This window comes from Amphibalanus amphitrite, unplaced genomic scaffold (assembly GCF_019059575.1).
Source record: "Amphibalanus amphitrite isolate SeventyFive unplaced genomic scaffold, NRLGWU_Aamphi_draft 000056F_arrow, whole genome shotgun sequence".
NCBI lineage: Eukaryota > Metazoa > Arthropoda > Thecostraca > Balanomorpha > Balanidae > Amphibalanus > Amphibalanus amphitrite.
In genome coordinates this window covers 346928-362545 of record NW_024881552.1, presented here as the reverse complement: position 1 = coordinate 362545, position 15618 = coordinate 346928, and the positions used below count along the sequence as shown (strand labels likewise).

Genomic DNA, 15618 nt, shown 5'->3' with positions numbered 1-15618 from the left:
CGATGGTCCGTGATGAGCGAGAACGGACCATGCGATAAATATATCCGGAACCGTTTCACAGCGAGCACTACCGCCAAAAGTTCCTTCTCCGTCGTGCTATATCGTCGCTCGTGTTCGGAAAGCGCGTGATGAAAAAATCCCAGTGGCTTCAGATCCTGGCCATCTCTGTTAGCCAGCATCGCCCCTGTTCCGGAGTCACTTGCGTCAGTTACCAGCACAAACGGCTTCTTGAAGTCAGGCAAGTAGAGGGCGACTGCTTCCGATACTTGCTGTTTCAGTTTGGTGAAAGATGACGTCATCTCTTCCGTCCACTTCAGCGTTTTCTTGCCGTCCTTGTCCAGTGCTTCATAGAGGGGACGTGCCGTCTCTGCCACGCCAGGGATCCAGCGCTGGACGTACGCAAACGACCCCAGGGCGCGGCGCAGCTCGTGCACGTCTCGAGGAGGAGGGAGATCCCGGAGCTGCTGCACTCGAGCTGCACTCATGCTGACGCGGCCGTTGCAAATGACGGTTCCGAGATACTCGACGGTGCGCTTCCCAAACTGGCATTTTTCAGGAGACAGGGCGAGACCAGACTGGCGAATTTTTTCCAACACCGAGCGCAGACGTTGCAGGTGCTGTTCCCAGGTCTCCGACCACACCAGGACGTCATCCAGGTAACAGATCGCTTCCGTGAAGTTCGTCTCCCCCAGGATGGCTGACATCATGCGTTGAAACGAGAAGCCCGCGCCGTGAAGACCGAACGGCGTCCTGTCCGCCCACTCGTAATGTCCCCAGGGCACTACGAAGGCTGTCACTTCACTATCTGGTGGGTGAAGAGGCAGCTGGTGGTAGCCACTCTTGGCGTCGAGGACAGAGAAGTATCTCGCGTTGGCCAGACGATCCACCAAGTCCTCCATCAGTGGGATGGGGTGGAGGGTTGCGGCTGCCGACTTGGCATTCACTCTGCGGTAGTCAATCGCAAGTCGAAGCCGACCGTCCTTGCGCCGGGCGCATACAATCGGCGCTGCCCACGGGCTATGCGACTCCCTGATCACCCCCATCCTCTCCAGCTGGTTCAGTTCCTGACGAACTTCTTCCTCCAGTCGTGGAGATAGGCGCCTGGGTCGGGAGGTCTCCGGTCGCGTCCCTGGGGTGATGTTGATCCGGTGTTCCACGTTCACTCGGACGACTGGTAGCTCTCCACCGGAGTAGAATACATCACCGTATTCTGCAAGGAGGTCAACAAGCTCAGATTTCTGGACATCATTCAGTTCAGCTCCAACTTCAAACGAACTTCCCTTCAGACGAGAGTCATCACGGGGCTGTGACGTCACTTCCACAGACACATCAGCTGAAGCATGAGCGATTACGTAACCTCTCCTTAGCACTTCATCAGTAGCGCCGACATTCGCCACTTTAATCCACAACGTGTCATCATCAGAAGCCTTAACGATACAGTAGGAAGCACTGACTGGCGACTCCTCTGATCCCACAGGCTCAACAAGATACTCCTCACCGTGCTGCAGCGTGCTCCTCTGGACTGGGACGAGGGCTTCTGTACCCGCTGGGACTGTGATGTCACGCCGTAGCTTCAGGTCCGTATGCCCGGCGTCCCGCTGCTGCTGAGCCGTGCTGAACAGTTCCAGCTCCACTCCCCATGCTTCCAGCGCCAGGCGTCGCCGCTGCAGGTCCAGCTTCAGGCTGCCAAGACGTGACCAGAAGTCAATGCCAAGGATAGCTGGCACGATCAGTCCACGAACAACAACAAAACGCTGATCGGGAACACTGACATCGCCTATCTTGAGAGTGCGAAACACTTCCCCCAGTATGGGAATTTCTTCACAACTCACCCCTCTCCCACGGACACTGGAGGGACGAAGGGCGAACTTCTCACGGGGGGTTAGTTCCTCGTCTGAAACGAGAGACCAGTCAGCGCCTGTGTCGACCATTGCACGCCTTTGGGTCCCGTCGTCCCACTCCACAGTCACATACGGTGCGGTCTTCATCAACTGGTGTGACAAACTGGCCGTCATCGTTTGCAACTCAACATGGGTGCCCGCGTTACAACTGGAAAAATCATACGTCACTGGCGGGATATCACGTGACCAGCGCTCCACAGTAGGCTTTTCTGGTTCACCGGGGCCCTCCGGGGTACGGATTGACGGGGGGCCCCTCACAGAAAATGCGTATGATCAGTCAACTCGCCTGTGACAACCGGTGCTGCTGCGCCCTGCTGCTGTGCCATACTCACTCTTCGTGGTGACCACGCTGGATTCTCTTGAAGACGGCGCTGGCAGTTGAACCATCCACCTGGGTGAGCAACATCGCAGTAGTAGCACCTGCCGACAGGGCGCCCTCCTCCTCCACCCCCTCCCCGCTGGGAGCCGCCCGCGTGACCTTGACCGGTCACGGGCCGGTGAGCCGACCCCATCGCTGGGGAGGGGCGGGGGCGCGCCGGGGTCACTGACCGGCGACCCGACCAGCGCTGGCCACGTCCAGCTGGGAGGAATGACGTCACTGCGACCGTCTCCTGCTGAGCTGGTGCGGCGAACGCTGCTGCCGGCTGGTGCCGGCTGCCGGTCGCCGAGGCTGCTTGTTTCGCCGTGCGCGCCGTTTCTGCGATTTTTAAAATGTCATCATACTCCTTAGCGTGAGACTCGTCCTTCATCCAGCGCTCGCGGATAATATGCTCGCGAATATCCCTATCCTTCAGCCCGTCCAGGAACCTCCAAACGACCCTTTTCCTTTTTACATCCGCCGGTTCACTTGCGAAGGCGTCCCCTGCCAAGCGCTGCAACCGCGTGAGGAAGTCGGTCAACGTTTCATCCCCTCCCTGGAACGCTTCCTCAAAACGAATGATCCTCACCTCGATGGCTTCGACGGTGACGTACCTCGCTTCCAGCTTGGTGAGGATCTCGGCGTCGTTCGTCACCCACGATGCCGACTGCGCGACCTCCTCACGGATGAACTCAGCAGGTGCCCCGACAAGGCACATCCGAAGCTCCAGACTGCGATACGACGCATCCTGCCAGATAGCGACGCCTCTGGCAACGTTAGCTGCCTTCACCAACAGGAAGTGGTCCTTAAAGTCCCGCCATGCCGCTGGGGTAACCTCCGTCCCAAACGTCTTGCTGAGGGCCACCGCCCTGCCTGCTCCTCCAGCCTCACTAGGCATTTCGGACCGCTGCCACCACTGACACAATCGGTACGACGTCTCGATTCATACTGTATTGGCCGCCAACAGGTCACAGGGTAGTTGCCACGGTCACGTACAGATGGCGCACTGTATCCCACCAGGTGGCGCCCCACCTGGTTACACAATACTATCACAGTTTGTCGCTACGGTTTGTGCTTTTCGAGTTCTGACGGGGACCAAAAAGGCCCCCGCCTGATTCAGAGTCTTTCAGAGCCTGCCCGGAATACGGTTAAGCGCTTGAACGATATATGCTAATACACCAAGTGTTACTCTGACCGTCATCCAGTATCCACCCATTCCTCGCAGATCCTCCCCCTCCTGCTGCGGTCCGGCCGCCGCCGCCCGAGTTTTTTTTTTTGCCAGTTACCATGCCACTCGGTGACTTGTGATATGCGTATGTTTCTTACCGCTGCAGCGGTAAGAAACATACCAGTGCGCTGGCCATATGAAAGCTGAACAAAAGTGAATGCATTATGTTGTATGTAATTATGTAGGCATGAGGCCCTCTGTAGAAAGGAGGCCCCTTTAGGGAGGAGGCCCTCTGTAGAAAGGAGGCCCCCGGGACTCCTCCGCCCCTCCCTTGGCCAAATCCTAGCTACGTGCCTGAATTCATGAGTCATGAGACCGTCCGATATGCACTATGCAGGGGTGGAGAAATATGCCGAGTTGGGGTTGCACGGACGCAGCAAATCCGCCGCCGCCCTAGCGGTGACCTTGACCTCCGCCGTCTGGTGCGGCTCCAAAGCCAAGCCGGCGCAGCCGGCGTGGAATTGGGAAGTCTCGTGCTACCCCAACTCGGCACAATTTGAATTGTCGGCTGTCCACCGCTGCCGATATGAACTAACTGCCACGTGCAGCGTTGCGGACTTGTGGCGAGTCGCAGTCCTGATGCGCGGTCAAAACGTTACGAAAGGAAGTGTGGATTCACAGAATATTTTCAGGCTTATGGAGTGAAATGCCTTGAACAATTGTTCAAAATACGTGAAGAAAGCAGAGCACGTCACATTACAAAAACAGACAGGTAATACGTTTAGGAGACTGCATTTTCTCATTGGCACCTAACACCGTTGTGAACGATGTGAGAGGCACGATGGGAATTTAGCCTATCGCGACATAAATCACGTTTGCTTATATTCAACCCTCGATGACTATGATAAGTGTATGTTTAGATAGTCGAACAGTTACTCAGGATCATTTACCGTTTCCTTTCTTTATTGTCAACAGATCTTCACCATCGTCTTTCTACGTCTCATTCGCACATTTTGACTTTACTAAAGAATATTACATTTTGATACCGTCTATCCCGAGCAATATAGAAATGTCTTTGAATACGGCAGATAACCTGCATTTCGCGTATTTCTACGCAGTGTGCAGTGTAGTGCGCTCATAACTTCGGCTTAATGTGACGTTGATATAGGACTATCAGTGCAATATCCTGCGCGGTGTGCATACAATTTCATTCCTGTCCAGGATCTAAGCTCCCCGGATGTTGTCGCACCATCCCACTCCTGTACCCAGTGCCGCCGTGCATCGCTCCTAACAATATCCACGCCGCTGTTCTACCGTTCCAACATTTCCGCGCTGAACCGGCGTCGGTACTGCTCTCGACCCGTTCGCGGCGCGGCGGATGCAAATGCGGCGCTGTATGGCCGGCGGGCGGGCTGCGTGGTCGTCGGTGGCTCTGGTGACCCACATGGTGGCCAGATGGAGCCCCGCGATGTGGGTCACCAGCTCCGGGAGGTGGCCGGCGCGCGCCCGCGCGCCTCCGAATTCCGGAGAAAGTGAGTCGGCGCGGCGGCGCTGGGTCACTGGCCTGCGCCGGGTGTGGAGCGGCTCCAGTGACCTCCTCTGAGAGAGCACGGAACGCCGAGACTGTGCCGATCGAGGGCAGGACCGTGTGACCTCTCTCCGGCTCTCCCTGGCCAGCTGCTCCGGGACAGACGGGATCGGTCCAGTTCACCAGGTCGGGAGAGCCGCAGAGTGGGTCACCGATTCCGATATAATGACGGCGGCTGGTGGGTGTGATGAGAGGAGAAGTCGGGTGACCCGTCTCGGCGATCGTAACGGGACGGGTGGGAAGGAGTGTGTCGGGAGCGAGACGAGTCGGGACTCTGAACTCTGCTCGGTAAGGGTGACAGTGATGAAACCAGGGATGGCTATTGGCTACAGCCTGATAGGTCGATGCCAGGCTTAGTTTTGGTGTCTTTCACTGCAGTGATGCCTGAGTTATGACCGAGACGTCCAGCGGTTCTGCATAAATTGCAAAACAACTACCGATGATCCCACTCGTTGGCTGAAATAATTGTAACAAGTCCACCATCATCACAAGCGCTGACTCGGGAATTACGTCCGCGCTGTTGTGGAACAAATGGCAGTTTTGCACGATTGAAGACGTTGAACAGCAAACTGATGGTTTCACAATGGTAATTCACACGGGTTGGTGATTATAACTGATCATTTGCTGAACGTGAGGTGGCCTGGAGTGCTACTTGCGAAGGCGTCCTCATTCTTGTGAAAGGCACTGCAGCCTGATGCGGTCGGCTGATTTCAGAAACACTGACAAAGTCGATAATTTATTGAAAAACGAGTCAGCTGCTGGAATGATGCACACTGAACTGGATCATATAGCTGATTGTTCCCTGCTGAATTGACCACATAGTGATCCTAGATGCGTACATTTTATTTATAATACACCGGCTTCACTCATACTTCACGTAACTCGCTTTATTGGTCCCAATCAATGCCGTGTAATACGAGTTTCGACACACACGGGACAGCGCATCGATCATGGCAGTACGCTGAGTAGAAAATAAGATAAAATAGATCAAGCGACCGCTCTCGTAACTGCATGATATCGGTCGCCTCAATAACACATGGCCTTACAAGTCTTGCAGGAAAAACTGCACAATATGTACATTTCAGGCACCCTGTCACATATGCACACAAACTGGAACAAAGCATGCACTCAAAAACACCCGTCTATCTATAAATACAGTCACTCGTATCTTCTGCTCTCTCCAATCGCGAGCCGGTAGCACCAAAAGGGCGTGCAGCTAGGACAACAAAACAAACAGAACCCGTCGTTCGACGGAAAGTTCGCACGTTCAATGTCTCTTTCACCGATTTTAAACTGTGTCCCGTCGTTTAAACACTGGCCACGCCGGGCGGACGTGCCTCCCGGTCGGTCGTTCTCACGTCAGATGAACCGGGGCGGCGCCGCGCCCGTGCGGAACTGCCCGTCGTGTTCATTAAATTAGGGCGCACGCCCAGCCTCACTGACGCGGCTGTCTCCGGTCTCACGCGTGCGCTTCCGTGTTCGGAAGCAGCACGCGCCTTCTCGCTCCGCCGTGTGTGTATCACAGTTCGCGCGCGTGCCGTCAGGCCTCGCTCGCTCGGCGGACGCTCACGGCAGTGGCACGCGCGTGGCCACCAGTTTGGGCGGCGCGGTGGGCGCCTGGACGAGAACAGGCTCCGGTAGCCGGCCGCGCAGGCTGTCTAGGGTGCTCACGTACTCGAACGGCTGAGACACCTCGGCGCTGTCGTGCGCGTCCTTCTCCTGACGTTTGGCGTAGAACACGGGACGCACGGTGGTCTGTCGGACGTCGGAGCGTCTCGCCGCCACAGGGAACCGCGGCCGGTCGGCGGCGGGCAGACCGGCGAACAGTCCGGCCAGAGCCGGCACGTTACGGAACGCGGCCGGCGGTCGCAGAGGCTCGCCGTCGGCGTCCGTCACCGCCACTACCTCGGAGGCGCTGGCCGCCAGAGGATCGTTGTCGGGCGGCGGCGCGAAGCCGTACGGGTCAGCGGCGGGCTGGGGGCGCCGCTCGGCCGACCCGCCGCCGAACAGGCCGCTCAGCAGGCTGACAGGAGAGGGCGGCGACGGTCGCGGCGGCTCGGGCTCCCGCGGACGGCTGAACAGACTCGACAGGAGACCTGTCATCCAGGAGGATGCGCCGGCCGGCCGTGGTGGCCGTGGGGGCGGCGCAGGTCGCTCTTCGACGATCTCGGCCTCTTCAGCGTGCACCGGCGGCGGCGGCACCGGCTCGTCGCCCTCCCGGTAGGTCACGTGGTCGGCGCGACGAGCCGGCAGCGCCGGTACCAGCTGAGGACGGAACGCGTGCGACGGAGGCGGCACCGGCTCGTACTGGAACTCCGGGAAGCCGACCGTCTCGTGGTCCTCCGATGGGTGCTCAAAGTCGTGGAAGTGCTCGCCGTCTCCCGAAGCCTCCATCAGCTCCGGATCGCCGTCGGCTTCGAAGTACATCTTCTCCATCATAGCATGGTCGTCGGTGAAGCCCTCGTAGTCATCATAGTGCTCATCATGGCTGTGAGCATGGTCACCTTCAGCGGGAGCAGTCTCGTAGCTCTCATACGGCTCCTGGTAAGCGACCTCAACCTCCTCCGCCTGAACGATGTCCTCCGGAGCCTCAGTCGTGGGAGGCAGTGACGTGGTGATATCCACGATCGTCTGGCTCTTCTCCACGTCCTCCGTCGTCGGGAACTCCGTCGTTGTCCTCGGCGCTTCCGTCGTCGCCTTCACCTTGTTCTCGATCCGAATCGGATAGATTGGCTTCTTGTAGAACTTGGCGGGCTTCCTCTTGTGTGACTTATCGTGAACGTTGATGCCGAACATCTTGATCTTGGAGTAGCCGCTCTGGTGGACGTAGGGCGCCTTGACGACCGCCGCGGAGGCCTTCTGGGTCTGCTGGATGGGGAACGGTGCAGAGTTCGGGGTATAGACCGGCTGGGCGGGCCGGACGGACACGCGCTCTGTGGTCGGACGGCGGGGTCTCGGTCTGCTCGTAGTCGTCGTCTGAGGCTCGGCGGCGGCGGTGGCGGCGGTGGCGGTGACGAAAGCAGGACGTTGGCTGGGAGGTTCGCGGGAGAGCGGCAGACGGGAGACCAGGGACGGTCGCGGTCGGCGGGTGGCTCGCAGCGCGGACAGCCGCTCCAGCAGCTTCTGGCGCGCGTCGTCACTGCTGCTCGGCTCTCTGGTGGTGGGAGTCGGCCGCCGGGTGGTGGGGGACGGCCGGGCGGTGGTCCGACGGGTCGTGGTGGTGGTGGGTGCCTCCGTGGTGGTCGTGGGGGTGGTCCGTGGCTCCAGCGCTGCGGGCCGGCTGAACAGACTCGGCCGGGGCCGGCTCTGAGGCCGTGAGCTGAACCGCACTGGGTCCGGGCGCGACGGCCGCTTGCCGAGGAGACTCGCGAGCGGCACTCGGCGGCGGTCCTCGGTCGGGGGTCTCCTGCGCGCGGCGGTCGGAATGGTACGCCGCTCGGTGGTGGTCGTCCGTCGCGTGGTGGTGGACGGAGAGGTGCGCGCCTCAGTGGTAGCCTCCTTACGCTCTGTGGTGGTCGTGGTGGTGGTGGAAGCAGTGGTAGGTGGTCGGCGCTCCGTGGTCGTCTGGGTGGTGGTCGGTCGGGTGGCCGGCTCCGCTGTCCTCTCTGTCGTTGTCGTGGTCGCGGCGGTGGTGGTTCGTCGGAACGGTGGTCGGCGTCGGCGGCTCGGCAGTCGCCGCTGCCGCTGGGTGGTGCTCACCACCACGCGCTGGGTAGTCGTGCTGGGCTCCTCCGGTGGCGGGATCTCCTGACGTCGCGGCGCCTCCACCTGTTCAAACGGTGACCGGTCGAAGGGAGGACGGACGAACGCCGGTGGGGCGCCCACGAACGTCTCCGACTGAGTGGCCTCGGCGGTCTGATCGAGCGACTCTTCTTCCACCTCCTGATTCGTTTCCTCCTCGCGATCCTGCTCCTGCTTTCGCCGCAGGTCTAGGAACTGCTGCTGCAGCTTTTGGCGAATTAGCTCCTTTCTCTGCTGCACCAGACGCTCATTCTCATCATCTTCCTGCCGCTCAGGCTGCTGCTGCTGAGGCTGGGGACGTGGCTGGGGCTTCGGTTGGGGCTTGGGCTGAGGTTTTGGCTGGGGTGTTGGCTGGGGTCTGGGCTCAGGCCGAGTCTGAGGCGGTGACTGGGGCCGAGGCTGAGGCTGCTGGGGCTGTGGCTGCGACTGTGGCTCAGGCTGAGCTCCCTGGAGGTTCGGCGCCCGCAGCTCCTGGATGAAGGGCGGACGCTGCTGCTCCGCCTGGGGTGATGGTCGGAACTGCTCTGGCTGGGGCGGCGGTCGGAACTGCTGCTGTGGCTCCTCGAACCGCTGAGGCTCCACCGTGTTTTGCTCCTGAGGAAACTCAGGTCGCTCCTGGAACTGCTGCGGGAAGTCCGGCCTCTCCTGGAACTCCTGCTGTTGGAAGTTTTCTTGCTGGAAGTTCTGCGGCTGCTGGAAGTTATTCTCCTGCTGGAAGTTCTCGAACACCGGCGGCGGATCCCATTGCGGCACAAAGTCGGGCGGCGACTGGATGCTGCTCTGCCCGGCCAGCAGTCTGGGCGGCTCCTCGACATACTCGGGTTCGTCGTACACCTCCTGGCGGCGCTCGCCCTGCGGCGCACCGAACTGCGGTCCGTTGATGTAGCTGAGACCGCCGCCTGGCCGCGGCCGGCGCTGGGGACGGCGCGCGCCCGGCAGTCGGAACTGGAAGAACGACCCCGAGAAGGGACCGTCTCGGCGCCGCTCGCCGCTGGGGGTGACCACGCGCACCGGAGGGTTGCGGGTGCGGACCGGCCACCGGTCCTGGCGGTCCTCGGCGCGCGGCTGGGCCAGCACCGGCGGCGCGTACTGGAAGGTGGGCGCGTTGCTGAGCGGATCACCGGGCCCGATCGGCTGCCAGTCGTCAGCGGCCGGGCTGGGGAACGCCGAGCGACGGTGTGCTGCTGTCGGCGAGCGGAACGGGAGGGCCGGGGCCGTTAGAGGGTGGACGAGGGACAAATACAGGCTGCCGGGCCTTCAGCGGATGGGGCGGCGACAGCTAGCGAGAGAAATGCCAAACAAAGGCGTTGCATCTGATGCTCTCCCCAGCAAATATAACCCGACATTGAATGGTAATCGTGCGTCGCTGTTGAACCTTGAACCATAATTCATCACAACTAATTAGTGACCAAAACACAGACCTATCTGTCCCCTGTCCCTTACCTCTGCGCGGCGCGCTGCTCCACGGCCATTTGGCCTCCGGTTTGGGCTCTGCCGAGCACACGGTTACTGCCGCCGCCAGCAGCAGCGGCAGCAGCTGCCGACTCCTTCCGGGCGCCATGCCCTCCTGGAAACACAGGGGAAACGTGGGTCAGTGGGGACGTCCTATACTTTGAGAGGGTCATAGAAGGAAGATTTTGACTCCAAGTCCTCTCATGAATTTCGGCTTAGTGTTTGTCTGGATGGTGTCTTCCTCGTAGGTAATAAACATGAAATCACATTCATGCTCATGAAGAGTCATAAATCGGGCGTTTCAAGCACATTGACGGACACGGAAGCAATTCACAGGATCGTTTTGTCATTTCGATAGTACATATTCTGAGTATGGTCTCGACTTTTTCATGTTCACGTCGATTTTTCGTAGCATTGCATGATGCATCATCTCCTGCAATCTGCATCACCGTCAATCATCCCACATCGCAAATCGTAACGAACGCCAGAGCTCCCGCGTACATACACGCTGAGACCGGACAGTAGACAGGGTCGGCCAACGTCTCTGGCACCTCAGCTGTGGCGGTGGACAAACACTGGACATTGGACATTGGACAGGCTTCTCACGGACGTCCCACGGCACGTGTTGGTGAGCGCGGTCAGTAGGCCGGAGAGTTTTGTTTGTGGCAGCTCTGTCACGCTCCGGACAATGGCCGTTTCGTTTATGACCGACTTACTTTTTGGTCACTGTTGCTGCGCTTCTCACGCAATTACTGACGGATGATGGACATTTACTCACGGATAAATATAGTCGCCAGAAATCACGGAAAAGGCCGTTCATAAAAAAGGTTTAAAATTGTAGGAGACGGCTAGAAGTTATGTAGGTTCGTGCCTCACTGTAGGTACAAACTACATACTTTTGAAAGCATGCTTACCTAAGGTAATTAAATGGACAAGAGTATAATGTTATTTCTCGGGCCACCATTGTGTTCACGTTGGCTTCATCCTGTCCGACCTGGACTAATGTACCGCCAGCCGGCCTGGTTGGCCTATCTGACCCCATTCCTCTTATCTGAAGGTGTCTCTCCAGAGTGCATCCCATCTGTCCCTGTCTCCCTGTTTCTTCACTCAGAGATATGGGGTCTCTCGGGTATCTCCCTCCCGTCCCTGATCCCCGTCTGACCCCTGATCCTCCCGTCCTGATGTGATCCATCTCAGCAGCCGGATCCGGCACGCATCTCGGCCCGGCTGGCCCACTTCCCGCCGGGCCAGAGTCCGGGCTGGGCCGGTACTGGAGCGGGAACGGGGCCAGACGTGTGTGCCGCCCGTCAGCCGCCGCCCACAGTCCTCCGTTCATCGCTCTCCGTCCGCCGTCTTCTGGGGCTTATAGCTGACCGTCCATCGCTCACAGGCTACTGTTCACCGTCTATCATCTGCCTCCCACCGCCCACTGTCCTTTGTAGCCGCAGGTTGTTTGAAATAGGCAACACTATTCGTTAGAATTGTGTTTTCTATTGAAAACAACCGGAGCAGTTCGCACCCGGGGTATACTGCTCACCGCTCACTGCCCACCGCCTTACGCTCACCTCCCTGTACTGTAAAATGTAAGTACATAGTTATATACCGCCCGCCGTTCATAGTTCTGAGTTCTCTGTCTACCGTCACCCATCACCCGCTGTCATCTCGTCCACCACCCCGGACCCACCGCTGTCGCTCACGAGATTGCCGTCGTCTCAATCTGTCCAGTGTCCAACGTATATTCCTTTCACAAATTGAGTCCAAAATAAACAACCAATGGAGAAGAACCTCCAACTGAGCCATATTGCCCCCGGGCGACAGCTCTACCCTCTGCCAAGGTCTGCTGTCGGTGCCGGTCGCAGTGTCGGCGTCTGTCGCACCTGGCGGCCCTTCCCACGGGAGCGCCATGGAAAGTGCGAGTGGTTCCGCCACCTGGGTGGCTGCAGCGCTGTTTAGAGACACGGCAGGCCGGTTCTAGCGACCTTGCTTAAAGGTGCAATTGTGCGGTCAGCAGTGTGCATCTGCTGCGAGGATAACAGTGATGCTGATGGGTTGACATTTGCGATGCTGATAGACATACTTCCGTTGGTTTCCCCATGTCTCCATATCTCGTGCATTGGCGAGAGATGAGATAAATGCAAATTGGATTTCGTTACTGCTGTTCGAGACCGACTGCCATTGCTGGAATTATAAGACTACGCAGTTCTTAGCAAAGCTCAAACAAAGGAGCATTTTCTGGGGCAGCGGATATCACGAATGGCCCCATCCGTCGTCACTTGTGACCCTTGCGTCCGCGGGTCCGTGCTCACCGCAAACAAACGGCCTACCCCGTCCGGTCGCTCCGTCTTGCAACTGTCGGCCCGGGCGCTGCCCGCTGACCCGGCAGGTCAGCTCTGTGACCTGCCGGTGACGGGCACCGGAACCGGCGGCCGGCGCGGGGTCAGAGGTCACCAGTGTAACGCTGCCCGACCTGCCGACCCAGTGGGCAGTGTAGCCGCATGATTTGAACTCCACTGCCTGCTGCAACGCTTACGGTGGATAGCCAGGGATAGGGTGGCGCTGCTTTGGAATTTGCCCGTGTTCTACTTCTCATAATAGCCTTCACTTTGTCGAGCTCAGCAAGTTTTGAACTGCAATGGAGCGGATAATGCGAATTGTGGCAACGAGTTCAGCCGTATCACTCCAATGATGCTCTCTGCCGCCCTGTCAAGCCGTGCACAAACCCTAACGCCCTGGTGAGTCTCGCCGAGCAGCGCGGCGGCGCCGTGCTCCTTTCGGCGCTGCACCGTGACGGCCGGGCGGGAGTGACGCGCGCCGGCACGGGGAAGTGTGCCGCCCGCCGCCGGCCGCGACGGTGGCACGAGTCGGCCACGGCCGCGGCGCCGCTAATGACTCGCATGTGGCGCTCGCGGCGCGGTCAGAGAAAGCCACTCGTCTCCGCCCGACGGCGCGCGAGGGCGAAACGGTGACGGCACGCCGAGATGAACCGCGCTCCGGTGGCTGCGGACGGAGCTAATTGGGCTGGCTTTGGGATGTTGTAGTTGTGTAGTTTGTGTTGCTAGGTGGGATAATTCAGGGGTCGCAATAAAGACTCCATTTAAAGTCTTTTTAAGCTCGGTGACTTAGAGGGCAGATGTTTGGCCAGTGAGCGAAACTGTGACGGCGGTGATTAGGACGTGACGCGGCAGGTATTTGGTGTATCATGAGCACGTTTTGGCCCGCGGCAGCGCAGAGTACCGGGCTGGAATATCGATAAGAGCACTGACCCACATCGGAGAGGAATCTGGACCGCCGCGCCGGTACAGTCGGTCATCCAGCACGTGTGCTAATGAGACGCCTCGCGCAGCGCACGAGCCGGTCCCGTCGTCTCAGCTTCCCGCCCGCCACAACACTTCCCACATTACTAAATAACAATATACAGCGCAACGCATTGTGCAGTACAATGCGGATTGCAATGTTTGCATCAGATGCTTTCCGTCAGTTTGTGCCGCAACAGAATTGTCTCTTTTTGCAATGCGGTCTGGCGGCGCTGAAAAACGTCGGCGAGCGTCGTGAGCCCTGAGGAAACCGTGCGGTGTCCTCACGCTGTGGAGACTTTCTGTTGAAATGTACACACGCTGTTGGCGTGTCGTTAGCAGTGGTGTAACCGACAGCTGACGGTAAACGCCGTGCAGTGGTGTAACGGTTGAGCAGGTGTGCTTCCTGTGGCTGCAATCGGCCCGCGCTGATGTGACTCAAGTGACCCGTGTTCATATCTGGGGCGGTGGATGTCAACCCCCAGACCCAAGCGCTGATTATTTATTTGAATCGGTAGATGGGTAGTAATACCTGCAATCAGTAAGACGCCTTTTGAGGTGACAAACGAGCGAGCGAGTGGTGAAAAAGTGCGCGAAGGTACCATGTGAAACCTCCAATTGAATCGTGCGGGCCACCCTTCCAGCAGATCAATAAAGATGCATCAACTTTGAGTGCTATTAGGTCCAGCTGTTCTTGAGAAGCAGGAACGGCATCCTCCACTTGCGCATATGCGAAGTGAGCCCCCAACTGAGGTGAGGCACCCTTCTAACCGATCCCTAACAATTTACCAAACTTGAGCTCAATCGGCGTAGCCGTTCTCGAGATTCGAAAGCGGCCCCCTGTACATGCACGACGTGCAAAGGGAATCCCATCTGACTTGAGTGGGGCATCCAACCGACCTCTAACAACGGTTACCAAATTTTAGCGCAATGGTCCCCGCCGTCTTCGAGTTGCGGAAGCGACCACTGCATACGTGTATGTACATAGACATAGGCGGCGGAACAGGGGGGGGGGGGGCACCGGGACACCGTGCCCCCTTTGATTTTGGCATTTTAACATTAGCCCTATGGGCGTTGCGTGGAAAGAATGGGACCAAAAATCGGCAGTGCCCCTGTTAATTGAAGGTGTTCCGCCACCACTGCATGTAGGTACGAGTAAGTAGGTACAATAAGAGCCCAACCGTGACGCATGGGAATGCTTCGTCCGGTACACGTCTTCCTATTGGCCAAGTTTCAGGCTTCAGCGCAACCCGCCCAATTAATGCAGAGTTATTACAAACGGAACAATTTTGGCACCCTTGACTTCGCACGTGATAGGTGACGTGCTAGCCACCCATGTGTGGAGTAAAAGTTTTTGGGTTAATTTTTAAGGGATGAGCTATTGGATGCAGAGTACCGCTTGTCTATCGCGGTTGGGCGGCTGCCGAGATATAACTAAGCCTCTCACGCATTGGAGTTTGGATATTGGTCGGCGAAATCCACATGGTGCTTTTATGTGTGGGTAATGAATGACAAAAAATCCATGCATATTATATTGCCTATAAATCACAGATATCGGCAATTTTAGGGCACAACCAAACTCCTTTATCACCGGGACCCCATCTAAGACTCCCAGCCTTCAACACCGGACATCCCATTTCGGACGACCCGCCTCCCCTTTACCAATGGATCATTCATTTCAAACGTCCCCGCTCCCGGCGCGGCCCGCCGCGACCGGACCTCCACCATAGACCCTCTCCCGCCTCGACCCTCTCTGCCGCACACCACAGCGGCAATCCTCACCTTTGCTTTTGGCGGCTCCTCTGAACTGTCCCTCCGCCACTGACTGTCGGTCTCGGCTGTGTAGGTCAGGTCAGCCCAGCGACACCGTCCGCTCCCCGACAGTCGAGGTCGGTGACTGAGACCGCTGCCGACCAGTGCCCCACACCCGCGCCGCGCCTCTGTGCCACTTCGGAGCGACGCGCCGCCGCCGCGCCGCACGGGCTGGCGCAGCTCGGCGGTTAGGAGCTCCCCTCCCACACCGTGACGCAGACTGACCTGACCTCTGACCCCGACCACCGAGCGCCGACGATGTGACCCGACCTCTGATCTTTCGGGACGATGACAGACCGACGGAT

The 15618-nt window shown here is 58.5% G+C and overlaps 1 protein-coding gene across 1 annotated transcript; it reads right to left on the bottom strand.

Moving 5' to 3' along the window:
• Positions 1 to 5738: 5738 nt before the first annotated feature.
• LOC122378215 (cell surface glycoprotein 1-like) lies at positions 5739 to 15399 on the bottom strand. The gene is made up of 3 exons (XM_043359029.1): positions 15284 to 15399; positions 10200 to 10323; positions 5739 to 9940 (listed from the first exon to the last, which is right to left on the bottom strand). Exons 2-3 carry the CDS (start codon positions 10315 to 10317, stop codon positions 6582 to 6584), a joined length of 3477 nt encoding a protein of 1158 aa, XP_043214964.1. The 5' UTR covers positions 10318 to 10323; positions 15284 to 15399; the 3' UTR covers positions 5739 to 6581.
• Positions 15400 to 15618: the final 219 nt, after the last annotated feature.

Excerpts from the sequence above, each read along its gene's own strand:
- LOC122378215 (XM_043359029.1), bottom strand. The coding sequence starts at position 10,317 with ATGGCGCCCGGAAGGAGTCGGCAGCTGCTGCCGCTGCTGCTGGCGGCG. Across the intron at positions 9,941-10,199 it reads GAGCAGCGCGCCGCGCAGAG|CAGCACACCGTCGCTCGGCG; the intron begins GTAAGGGACAGG and ends GCTCGCCGACAG.